The following is a 13,616-nucleotide window of genomic DNA, read 5'->3' as shown; positions in this document are numbered from 1 at the left end:
CAGGATCAGATCAGATACGATGACAATATTTTATCAACCATCATACTCGATCCTGTAAATTGTAATGCTACTACATTGTTATTACGAGCTCGTGGTATTATAGAACCCATTATGCAGCGTGTTGGACGATCGTTATGTAAATCATTACGAGCAGTGTGTGATAAAACGGAAAAATAACAACGTAAAACGGTCGACCGGGCGGGGTGACGCGATTTCTCCTCTTCGTCGATCATCTGCGCCATGTGTCCACGTGATCGACCGTGTCGCATACCAACGGCACTATTATGATATACTATCGACATTATTGACCACCGCTGCAGTCGTCCGGCGCTTTTCGATTGACCGTCGGAAAACTCGCTCCGCATAACCGTGGAGGCGGACTTACGTTGAGTACTCCGCAGTGTTTGCAGCCCAAGACATCGTCACTGCGCGGATATAGGTCCTCGGACTGTGGCAGGCGCTTAATCGTCGTCAATCTCCACCACGGTCGCCGCCGATGGATCAAGTCTCCGGTTAATTGTGGTTGCAGTATTTGCCGTTTCACCTAGTAGCCGTACCGGTCAACAACATGGACGGTCGGTTCATTCTTGTTACCGGGGTCGTGGTCTTCGGGCTGTGCGTCCCCTGTCCAGCGTCCACCACCGTCAGCATCCCTAACGAGTCTTCTATCGGAACCTCCACTGTGCATTCCATCGAAGATTTAATGGAATTGGCCACCGAAAACTCGGAGTTGTCCAACAACACTATCGATCTCGTTCCCAACAATTTCACGGATATCGTCATCAACAATAATTTCACAGGTGTCGTTATCGATAACTCCACAACATTTATCATCGGAAACTTTACAAAATTTTTCATCGACAACTCAACGAAATTAATCTTTGACAACTCTACCGGTCCCAAACTCACCGGACCGAATGTATGCACGTATATGAAAAAGTAAGTGACACATCATTCGCAAACCCGATTTCATTGGAATTTATTTGAAAAAATCGAAATCTCTAGTCATACATATATAGGTGGAAAACATCAAAGTAATTGATCCATCAAAGTAAAATACATAAAATCTTTATAAGAATATAGGTAATCGGATTTAAAAAAGTATCCTGTATCGTTTATAAAACCTCTGTTTTTCGTTAAATCTCTTATTAAGTAATTTAATAAATGGCTTATTATTTTGATCATTGTAGCTTATTATAACTTTTCATTGTCCAAGGAAAGCAAAAAAATCGCTTAATCACCTAGTCACCAACAGTACGCCAACCCTCTCATTCCCAAAAAATATTGAACTTGGTTTCGACGGCCCCACACACAAAACATCAGTGCATTGAGTACATTTTGCTTTTGTTCCAAATTTATTGAACAATTAGCGTATACAATATACATTTTACGAATTGTTTGATTTTTAATGTACAACAACTTTCGTTAATTAGTTACAATTTGGACACCATATTATATTTTACAATAAAATTTTAGATTCTAGATTTCATTAATTAAAATAATTGGAGGTTAAATAATTTAAAATTTATAATTTTTAGTTACGAATCAAAAAAAAAAATCACTAAGTATGAAATCCATTCGTTCAAAACTCCATATTTCTGTTTCAATAATTGGAAATTTGTATGTTATTTTGTAACTGAAACTGCAGTTCCAATTCATACCGAAATCGTAAGTCTTATGTTTTATATTTTTGAACAAACCAAAATAGTTTTAAATCTAAGGAACGTAAATTAGGAATAAACTAACTTAACGTATACTTATAAAATTGATTATGCGATTGGTAAGTACATAGTATAACGAAAAAGAATTTAACTCTTAGTCTTAGAAATCACATTTAAAAAAAAATAACTCGTTATGTAGGTAATTTTTTAAACGTATTTTACGGTATATTATACATGATAGCTATAATGATATCAAATCATGATTGATATGGCCGACAAAACATATAACGTCATAATAATGTAGTTTAATCTGTTTGAGCAAATTATAGAATAATGTCAGCATACGAGTTACTTAATTTAAGAACGTTAACCATGTATTGTTATCACTTATCATACTGACATTAATGGAAATTGCATTTAACACTTTTTAGTACATTATTATTGTTAAGAATAATAAACTAACCAGTATGCAAGTGATTTTAACTTCATTATCATGAATTCACTTTCAAATCATAGACTCAAATAAATATAATGTAGTGATATATTTGGTTTTGGACGTAACTTAAAAAATCAATGGTACGACAAATCAAGTAGAATAATAAAATATTATTACTAGGTAGTTGATATAATTACACAGTTTAAGTACAAAAATAAATGACCAGTGAAAGTGTTTAGTATTGTTATGACATTGTATAATACAGTTTTGAGTACATTTAAGTAACCATATTTTTTTAGGTTTATACAATAATTGTATGAAAACTCTACACTGAAAATTAAAAAAAATAATTGTTCACATTAAATTTCCAATCAAATGAAATTACATTTTTATAGCATACCCACGACCCCAAATTATGATCTAATTAATCCATTGTTTAGTCAGAAAACAACATTCAAATCATCAATACATGCTGCAATGGTTACGAAAAAACACCAAATGGGACAAAATGCCGTCCTGTCTGTAAAGACCCTTGTGTGTGGGGCAAATGTATTTCACCTAATGTGTGCAGCTGTGACGAATATTACGACGGACCTACCTGCCGCATAAGGATAGGTGCATTGGAAGTTTAACAATCAAACATTTTAATTAAATTTAGTTTAAAGAAAAAACAGTTTTTTTTATATAATTCACTTTTATACGTTTTAAGGTTGTCCATTGGGAAAGTTTGGATTTGATTGTTCGCAAACGTGTCAATGTCAAAATAATGCAACTTGCAATTATTTAAATGGTAGGTATAAAATGTATTATAATTCAATGCAACCAACACAATTACCTTTTTTGTTTTTCAGAGTTCAAAATGTCATTAAATATTCATGACATAATTTTTTTATTTAAAGTAATGTTAAATAAACGCTAGGATAAGAAAAAAAATCCTCAATTACGTTTAAATAATATATAGGTAATGCATAAAAAAAATAAATAAAAAAACAGGAGAACTTGTTCAAATAGGTGTGTACGGTACTTCTGTGTCATTGAGTAGGTAACTGTCACGATGTTGATAGTACATTTCTCCATTTCGGTGCCCGATAAAATTTTGATAAGTTATTGTATACGTAAAATCGATTCTGGTCAAAGGAAAACGGAGATTCAAATAAAAAAGACACAAAATATTTTTAAAAGTATAAAATGTATATAATATCACTTCATCACTTTATACACTATAGTAGGGATCAACCCTTTTGGGAAAGCTTGGTCACATTAAGCGAGTAGAAGTTATCATGGTCGATTTGCAAGGTTAGGTTATATTCTTACAATGTTGCACTTAATTTATAATAACGAGTGAAAAAAATATATTTATAATCAAAAGAAGATTTTTTTGTAAGGTACCAATAAAACTATAGTAAAATTTGAAATAGTTTTTTTAATGTGATGAATCAATATTTGGTCTGATTGAAGTTATAGAGTTTTAATCCGAATTTAATCGTCGATTACCCATAGCCGTAGGTGAATACCAACAGGCTATACTTTTTAATACTTTATCAAACAATAAAAAAAATTAATACGAAATATGATAATAATACATAATATTATTATTATTTCTACAATACAACTATTAACTATTTGTTTATTATATTTTAGATTCTGAGTGAAGCGATGAATGAATTGCTTTTACAATGAGGTAAAAATGCTTTAATTGTCAGCAACAGCATATTTTGTGATATGAAAATGAATCTAGTTGATATTTTGGGGGGGTCAAAAGTAAAAAATTCTCAATAGTTTTCAAAACTGTCAGGAAAAACAAACAAAAAATGAAGGAAAAATTTATATTTTTATGCAAAATCAGTTTCCAAAAAACTCTATTTCGTTTTTTAGTGCAACTAAAAAAATTACCGTAGGTATATGACATTTTCACTGAATGTTATAGACTGTTTATATGTTTTTATGCATAATACAATATTCGAAATATTGCCACTCTATTTAGCTTATATGGGCATAAGAAAATGTCAAGTTTCATTGGTTTTTTTAAAATTATTGTATATAAAAAATTGTTTGATAATTCCTGTTTAATGCTGTTTTTAGTTAGTTTTTAAACTTATTACTAAGAAAAGTACAGGGAAATGGGAATTATCTTATTTTTACTATATCAAACTTGATCAAAATCTTTTCTAGAAATAAACACTGCAATGTTGAAGATTGAAACATGTTCTCTACTCTAAAAAGTGATATCTCAGAAAAAAACACATCCCTACTTATTGTAAAATCAATACATTCACCTCACACTGCTCCGAACCTAAATCCCAATACTAATATTACTATAATTTTTATAACATTTTACCGTCGGAACACATTTCTTAGGTAATTGTTCTTGTCAGCAAGGATATTGGGGCGAATATTGTGAAGATCTATGTCCATCTGGATATTATGGTCATAAATGCCAAAATGTATGTAAATGTCAAACTGGTGCAAAATGTGATCCATTAAATGGTATTATATGATCTACTTATGTACTATTGATAAATCATTTTTTTTAAAAATAATTATCTCATTATATATTTGATTAAATAAAATGAGTAATATTACCTATAGGTACTTATATACAGATATTTTTCAGGTGCTTGTAACTGCTCACCAGGATACACAGGAACAAATTGTGAATTAAAATGTCCCCCAGGATTTTATGGTTATAATTGCCAAAATCAATGCAAATATCAGAATGGTACAACATGCGATATCGTTAATGGTACAATGTCTTCTATTGGAATCTAAATTGATAAATTATATGTTGTATTTGAAATACTTTATTCAAACTAACAAATGGAATAGTATATCTAACTAATTTTATAAATATTAATATATTATGCTAATATTTTTCAGTTAATTGTACTTGTCTACCAGGATATGAAGAACACAATGCTCAATTGATTGAATGTGATTGTCAAAATGGTACATTATGCAGTTCACTAAATGGTATAAATAATTTAAATTCGAATTCAAAATTAATAATATTGTAACTTAGAGGCATTGGTGGAATTTAGTACAATATTAATTGTTCGAAAGGTTCTAATTTTTAAATTACGAATATTTAACTACTATATTATTAAATAGTATAATATATTGGCACTTTATTTTTCACCTGAAAGTGTTTGGCTACTTATATTTTGAAAATGTTTTGTAGAATTTTTTGATAATAGTATTAAGAAAATCAAAATAATCGTAGGTATAATATTTTCTAGAAACTTGCTCTTGCCAACCAGGACATGAAGGAAACAATTGCAAATTTACTTGTCCCCCGGGCTATTATGGTAAAACTTGTCAGAATCCGTGTAAATGTCAAAACGATGCAAAATGTGACGCAGTGAATGGTACAATATTAATCATTAGAACAATTTTTTTTTAAAATACTTAACTCAATATAAATTATAAACAGGAAGAAAACTACTGAATTACAGTAATTAATGTCACTAAGTTATTTTCCAGGACATTGTTATTGTACTCCAGGATTTACTGGAGAATATTGCTCGTTGACTTGTCCACCGGGACTCTATGGCTATCAATGTCAATACGAATGCAAATGTCAAAACGGTGCCCTATGCGATCCAATTATTGGTACGGTGTATTATATTATTAAAGTGCGAATACTCAAATATTATGCTTAACGTGAAATGTAAAATTATTTGAATTGAGGTTAACTATTACCTATTATTATTACAATATAAATCTTAACATGCAGACATAAAAGTTTTAAATACAATTAATACAAAATCAAATTTTTCCGGTATTTTGATACGTTATCATACAATATTCACTCACATTTACACGATAGCGTATTGTTATTTATTTATTTGTTTAAAGGATCTTGTGCATGTCCACCGGGTCTGTCGGGAAAGAACTGTCTTATTGGGAATAAGTCCAGAATCGACGGGGAAAATAATATGACGGTGTGTGATTGTAATTGGCTCAAATTTGACTACTGCGAACCATTAACCAGCATATGCAAATGCAAACAACCTGTCGACGGTTGTAGTGATATATTATGCATTAATCTAATACGTATTATAGTTTGTGATTCCATGGTGTGACAGGTTGAATACTGTGGTGTGCGGAAATATGGGGGTTTTACTTTATAGTGAATAAAACTGGTGTAGCGGCCTACTCTTAAAATAATAGTAGTATAGCCATAGTAGGCATTTTGGAAAAATAATATTAATGTGTGACGAGATAAAATCCAAGTACAGAGTACGTTCGGAACGAAATAATTTAATTTTAAATGTTGTCATTATGGGACGGAAAAAACATTAACACTTGTACGATATATAGATACATCAATACATTATTATACTTTATGGATCTAGACGTAGGTATGAAATATTTTTTTTTTACATAACCTACTGAATAAGGGATAAAAAAATAAACTATATTAAAATGAGAACGTCTTGGGTGTTTGGGATGGTTATAAAAGTCAATAGATATTAGATACCATAATATAGAATAAAGATTAAAATAATATTCAACGATTAAAATTAAACATAATAGTGTAAATATTTTTCATTTATTGACAACCATACTGTTATGTTTTTACGAAATAGGTGTTTGTGTCTGTGAACCCGGTTCGACCGGAAAAGATTGCGAGAAAGTTTGTCCACCCGGTACATACGGTGTAGATTGCAAATCAACTTGTAGATGTCAAAACGAATCAAAATGTCGTGGGGCCGACGGAATTTGTTTGTGTGAGCCCGGATTTTCCGGACCTACGTGCTCAGAAGGTGAGCTAAATATTTTTATTATTAATTTGCACTAAGAGACATATTCACAGAGGACTTATTAATTAAATATATCACTAAGTTAGGTACTTAGGTACCTTATTACAGTTCACATACTTGTGGTCTCATAATGTGACATCATAATATTCTTAATACGCCATCTATACGAACAAAAACGTAGAGACTTTACTTGCAGGGAGTTTTTTTTAGATTAATAGATAGCGTACTCGTTTAGGTAAAATAAACATATTTTAATCCAAATTGTATTAAACATTATAATATTACAATTTATACTTAAATATACGCAATTCATTATAATATTTAAAATACATAATATATCCTCCTGTCTATAATCTGTATTTTGGTAATTTAATTGGCTATTATTGCAATAATACAGCATAATATTGTTTAAAACGATTTGCATAAACAAAAAAACATACTTAGAACATTGATTTGTTAAGTTATAATTTAAAATGTTGTATTGGAAAATTAGAGAGCCTGAGGAAAGTTAGTACAAGCTAAATTACACTGATGATGGATAGATGCACAGGGAAAGATTAATTTTATTGAGAAATACGACAGGTGTGGATTTATAGGTAAGGTATGATGAATGAAGAAGTGAATAAAATTGGTAATACATACTTTACACCTATAATATTATATTATGTTATGATATAATCTCTGCTATTTTCGTTTTATTACAAAAACAATTTAATACATATTTAATGAATAAAAAGTGAGGCAATGGTCTTTTGAACATGATTTAATAGCCCATGATTGGTCTATTACATTTAAGCCATTTAATGATTTAATTTATTTTGTAACTCGATACTTATATTATATTCTAAATTAGTTAATCTGTTTACAGTAACATAGTCAGATGTTGAGAAACATTTATGAATATATTTTTAAATTCTAAACAGCGCATTACAGTATATTTATTAAATTTTACAATGATGAATGATGTGCATTTTTTTTAAATTAAAAAATTTGTTGTCTGTTTTTATCTTTTGAAGCAGTACATATTTACAACATTCAGAGGTTTATGGTAGTAAATTGGATTTAATTGGTACTTTCTCCCTTTTTTAAATTTATTCTTGTACTTAAAAATTCCGTTTTATAATTTTTAAATTTATCAAAAATTAAAGGTGCATAATATTTAATAAGTACAATAATTACAATTTGTTTTAGAACAAAGATAAACATCATGAGTACTCTTGAGCCTTCATTGATTACTATTTTCCATGCCAATTAAATCTGTTGAATGCATAATATTCTTTAATCTTACAGCAACTAAGATTGAAATTAGGTTGTTGATGATCTATAAAGGTTAACTACAACACGAATCTTTCAAAATGTTGTTATATAATATAACAGTATTTTTCATTATGAAATTCATGAGATCATTGAGCAAGCATACAAATATTAAAGAAGTCATATTAAAAATTATCATCACATTGACTATTTTATGGTTAAAATAATTGTTCGTATTATTTTCATAAAGTTATAAGAATAACAAATAACTAAAAAGTATATTGCCACGCGAGTATAAATACAATCAAGCATAACAGTTTTAATATTGATTTAAAAATAACAATTCTAAAATTAAATTAAATTAAATAAATCACGAAAGAAGAAAATTGAACCTTTTATATTTTTTAACAATATGACTTACTTTTGATTAAATATTCTTATTTCTTAGGATTTAATATTTTAAAGCTGTCTTTTTAATATTTATAAAAGTACCTAGGTACACCTACTCATTTATTAATTATTTATATAATAGTAGGTACAAATACAATATTTATTTCTCAAAACAAAAACTGAAATATACTTTACTTTATTTTGTATTAGAATATTCATAATAGATGGATTATTAATTAATATTTATTGGTATGTATGTATGTATGTATGTATGTATGTATACACTATTGTATGTTTAAAGTTTAAAGTTTTTATTTGTTATTAAAATACAAGATTACGACTTATTAAACTAGATTGGAGTTGGTTGCATTTCTTGCGTTCATATATTTAGTTAGGTACACACACTTTATACCCTATGGTACAGAAATATTTTTTTGAACGAAACTATTATAGGATTAAAAATAAAAACATATGGTTTTTATAGTTTTATTTTTTTGTTTGAATTCATACATTAAGTTTATAAAGTAATATTGTTGTAACTTGGCATATGTCAAAACCGAGCTTACTGCTTTCACTCGAGTCACAGGAAAAAAAAGTTTAAGAGAATAGAAAATCAGAGGAAAAATACAGTACAACTTTGATAATGAATTTGGTTGACATTTCATCCTGATTTTTGGTTCAAACTTTTTTTTTCTAATGTAGGTATAGTTTTAATTATTAAATTATGGCACTTTCGCTTTCGTTTGTATTATTCATTTTAAATATTTAATTACAGCTACAGATAATATTATTTTAATAGCTAGTCTCAAGTCTAAATACTTTGTGTATTACACAAATTAAATTAAAATTAATTGTAGTATGGTTTTTAGTTTTTATCGTACAAATAAACAAGAACATCACCATAACTTAACGATGTAATACTCACAATCGCATCAGAATGAAATATTAGCAAGATATCTTTCGTAGTTGATTTGACATTAAACGCATATTATATGGGATTCCATGGGAAACATTATCAAAGTGTAGTGTGGGTAGAAAAAAAATCTTAATTGGTGCTTACGTCCGGGCTCATAAAAAATATTTCCGACATAAATCACGAGAGTGGGGCTTACATATTATTATTTTCATCGCGCTCGGCAAAAATAATAACCACACAAATCATTTTCGCAGTATAATAATACATATACTTACTAGAATATCGCGGTCGATGGCTCGTCATTAAAACAGTTTTATTTTTGTAATAACTTTCGCGTCCTACTTGAGCAAATTACTAACATTTTCCAGAAAAAAAATAATAGCGAGCAGAGGGCACAACATTTTAAAATTTACCAGCTACTAGCTCACACAATTCGGGTGTACTTACACGGTACTAGTGGCGGTGACTTGGTATTTAATAATAAATAATAATATGATGAGTATATAAATTATTGTATTTTTTTATTATTTCATTGACTTATGCGTTGTGAAAAAAAATTGTCAACCCGATACGTCAAGGAGAACGTGCTGACTAGTATTGCGGGGAAAATTAAGGTTAACCATTTATGCCAGGTAATGTCCGGTAAATGGTCGTCACCGGTTTAGCAGGCAACCGGAAGTTTGCATTGTATAATATTAATAATTCCGGCTTAGACCAAACACTCATACAATTTGTTTCCAGACTGTGTGACAATCGACCGAGTGAAACGCACGTACACCGGTCGAAATTCGGTGGCAATTGCAATATTTTTCTGGATTTTTTTTTACTCCCGAAAATTTATCACAGAACATTAGCTCAATTTCTGATTTTCAATATCGCGGCAAACTTTTCACATTCGTTGTTTCCCCTTTTTTTTCTCCCTCGCCGAAGCGAAAAATAAACAATATGCTATTTCGGTCGATCGCAAAACAAAATCGCCTTATTGGATAATATTATAGGCACTTCGTATAGTTTGCACCAATAACTAGGCTATTATTTCTATCAAGTTAAGTAGGTTTTGTACAAACTTTTTAACTCATTCTAATTAAATTCGTAATTTAATACTAGGCAAATAGTTTATTCTGATTTTTTATTCTGAATATTCATTTACATTATGATTAAGACTCTTAGCAATTATTCTAACTGTTTGTCCGAAAAAGTAAAGATAATTTTAAAAACTTAAATTATGTAAACAATGTTGTAGATTTTTGGAGAGCATAATATTTTAAAACATTATAAAGGATGTGTGTGTGAAATGCGAATACTGATCTAATATTTTAATAACTGCTGTTTTTATGAGATTGTAGAAATTTTAGGAAATCAATATAAGAGAGTGTGGTCCATCTTAAAAAGTGTATTCGTTAAGACACATGGAATTATGCCCAAATTTTCAAGCAAAATAAAATATGTTCTCCTAGAATTTAAATACGTCTTGTATAAACATTCAAGAAAACGTTTTTCATGATTTTATTGTAAAACCATTAGTATAGTTTAAAAAAATTTTTTTTCCTTCGCTTTTTTACAAAAATGCATGGTGTGCACACTGTATAGCCGAGTATATCTATTTCTGTGGTTTTGAGTTTAATTTGTCGATTTATTTATTTCCATTGTAGCTTGTCCCAAAAATTATTATGGAGAAATGTGTTTGCGTAAGTGTATGTGCGATGCAACCACGGAAATTTGTAATCATATTAAAGGATGTGTAGCATGCAACAGCAGTTTTTCAAGTAAATATGAAAATTTACATATACCTATAACTGTATAAAGGAATGCGATAAAAATATATAGGAACGATAGGTATCATAACCTCAGGTGATTTTTATTCTATTTCATATATGTTATGTCTTTATCGATACTAGGGGAGAGTACAGACGAACAATAATTGTTGATATAATAGTACCTATGATTCTTTTGAATTACGTTATTTCTATGACATATATTTAAACACCAAATATTAAAAAATTAGCACAAAAAAATTTACAAAAAAAAAAAATAGTTGTAAAATATTATCTGCAATATAAATTTTTTTTTTCAATTATTTGATATAGGTTTAAGCATTAAAAAAAATCAAGAATAAAAGCTAAGAATTCAATCAACTCTGTCGACCAATGTCTATGATAGTTAAATATCGATGAATCTGAGTATAGGAACACTCAACAATTAAAAATACTGTTGAAAATTACTTTTATGTATCCAATTTAATATTATATTAAACTATATCATACTTATTCGATATTATATTATTAAGTACGTGTATAATGTAGTATGTGTGCAGCAGGTACATATTATACATACTTACACTTTAGCCACAATAACAATTTATTAATTATTGTTTAACAAATTATTTTTTTCCAAAATAATATATTCACTGTAATAATACCTATTACATTATTGTAAATGATATTATTTGAAATTTAAATTAACAGATGACAGTGAATGCTTCAATGCTCTTCAGTTAGAGCCAATAAATGATGAAGAGGTTTGGATTTTTGACATTTTGGTTATTTTGAGCTTTTTGATAATATCAACAATATGCATGGCGGTGCTGATGTGCTGCTATTACTACTGTAACCAACGTAAAATTAAAAGTAAGTTTTATATTAATGGCAGTTGTAAGTGTTTGTTGAAAAAAAGGACATTTAATCGAAAATCGTAGTACGACAACAGAATATCCGGAATGTTTGGCAATATAGTTATTACAACTTATCACTGCGATAGTGTCCTTTTACCAAAATCGATAATAATGAATTGCATAATGTTTAATATGTATGTTCTTTAAATTTCATAAGCCTGGTTAGTTTTAAGTTTTTAACGTACAATTTTTTTCCAATTTCCGTTTGTTATAAGACGTTAAAAATAAATCAATTAGTAATTGAAATTACATTTACATGACTTCAAAATAGAGGTTCTCGAATTGTGGCAAGCGTACCAACGGTAGTATATATATTTTTGATCAATTATGCTCAACAGATAAGGCGTTTGTAATTTACACATTGAAAATATCTATAATATTTTACAGATTTATAAATGTGAATACTGCTGGTATGAGACGTTAGTGATAACTGATAAGTGATAATTAATACGCTCACAATGTGGCACGCGGGAAAACATTTGAGAATCTCTAATCTATAACAATTTATTATAAACATTGTTATGTGTAGAATGTAATCTAGGGCAAGTAAACAATTTTGAACTTCGAAAGTCTACCGGCATAGAATCAAACCCTAACATTGAAGTGATTTGCACTACCAGCAATTGTGGAATGAACATTGGAAAGGATAAGTTCGATTCGAAAAAAACAATGACCAGCTATACGAACGAAACGTTTTACAACAATAATTATTCACGTGACAACAGTGTCGATGATTCCACCGGTGAAAACTTGTACTTGGAAATTGACGAAAGTACTTTCAACCGTGCAGGTACATAAATGATGTATATTAAGTGTGTACGTTTTGACAAATATTTGCTTTCCAAAGTAGTTAATCATTGTGTTTATTAAGGACCTGTTAATTTATTTAAGAGCTAATAATTAATGTCGAGAACGAAACTTAAAAAGAAAATGAAATTCAAACAATGTCTATTTTCGATTACCGACATAATAATATTATGTTTATTTTAAAGGTTTAAATTAAAGTAGGCGTTATAGCGGTAGGGCGATAGGGGAGGCTTAATAAACAATATCCATAGTCACTCAATGTGACGATTTTTGTGAACTTTTGTTGTTTGTGCCTATATTAATATTCATATCCAATTAATAAACATTTGGAAAGTGGTTAATCCGTCACATGGACAATTTGCTTGTGTATAATAATTCTGCTTGGAAAAACTTCGACGGTAAAACATTATATTGACGATTATACCATGTTTTTTTTTACAGAAGATTTGTACGATCATCTTGATTTCCTACGTCCAACGGTATCGTGGAAGCCACATTATCAAAGAACATTGGTGTTTCAAGATCAAGTAGTAGGCAATAGTTCGAAAAAAGAAGACACAACTTGATGCATTTTATTATTTTATATAATAACGTTTGTTTTATTGTTACATTTATATTTATATTATTATTATTATTAATTATTATAGACACCATAAGACTATTTTAAATACTATTAATATACACTGAAACAAATACGTAAACATTATAAACAATAACA

General features: G+C 29.1%; 1 protein-coding gene across 6 annotated transcripts; it reads left to right on the top strand.

Annotated features, from left to right (window-relative positions):
* Nucleotides 1-296: 296 nt before the first annotated feature.
* Nucleotides 297-13,564, top strand: LOC111040177 (protein draper-like). 6 transcript variants are annotated; one of them, XM_022323961.1, is made up of 15 exons: nt 299-939; nt 1,539-1,668; nt 2,538-2,712; nt 2,807-2,887; nt 4,456-4,584; nt 4,712-4,840; nt 4,975-5,067; nt 5,334-5,462; nt 5,578-5,706; nt 5,953-6,117; nt 6,687-6,863; nt 11,073-11,186; nt 11,886-12,047; nt 12,633-12,881; nt 13,340-13,564. In XM_022323961.1, the coding sequence occupies exons 1-15, from the start codon at nt 569-571 to the stop codon at nt 13,462-13,464; spliced, it is 2,358 nt and encodes a 785-aa protein (XP_022179653.1). In that variant the 5' UTR covers nt 299-568; the 3' UTR covers nt 13,465-13,564. The 6 variants fall into 6 exon arrangements, with proteins under 6 accessions (XP_022179656.1, XP_022179655.1, XP_022179653.1 ...); XM_022323960.1 differs by having other exon boundaries at nt 12,621-12,881; XM_022323964.1 differs by lacking the exon at nt 4,456-4,584 and having other exon boundaries at nt 297-939; nt 12,621-12,881.
* Nucleotides 13,565-13,616: the final 52 nt, after the last annotated feature.

The sequence above is a fragment of the Myzus persicae genome, unplaced genomic scaffold, assembly GCF_001856785.1.
Source record: "Myzus persicae strain clone G006 unplaced genomic scaffold, MPER_G0061.0, whole genome shotgun sequence".
In the NCBI taxonomy this organism is placed as follows: domain Eukaryota; kingdom Metazoa; phylum Arthropoda; class Insecta; order Hemiptera; family Aphididae; genus Myzus; species Myzus persicae.
The sequence above is the reverse complement of the archived record's forward strand: the minus strand, read 5'-3'. Positions and strand labels throughout refer to the sequence as shown.

Bases quoted from the DNA above. Each gene is read 5' to 3' on its own strand.
- LOC111040177 (XM_022323960.1), top strand. From the start codon at position 569: ATGGACGGTCGGTTCATTCTTGTTACCGGGGTCGTGGTCTTCGGGCTG. The intron at 1,669-2,537 runs GTAAGTCTTATG...TCCATTGTTTAG, and splicing joins TTCCAATTCATACCGAAATC to TCAGAAAACAACATTCAAAT. The intron at 5,463-5,577 runs GTACAATATTAA...GTTATTTTCCAG, and splicing joins AAAATGTGACGCAGTGAATG to GACATTGTTATTGTACTCCA.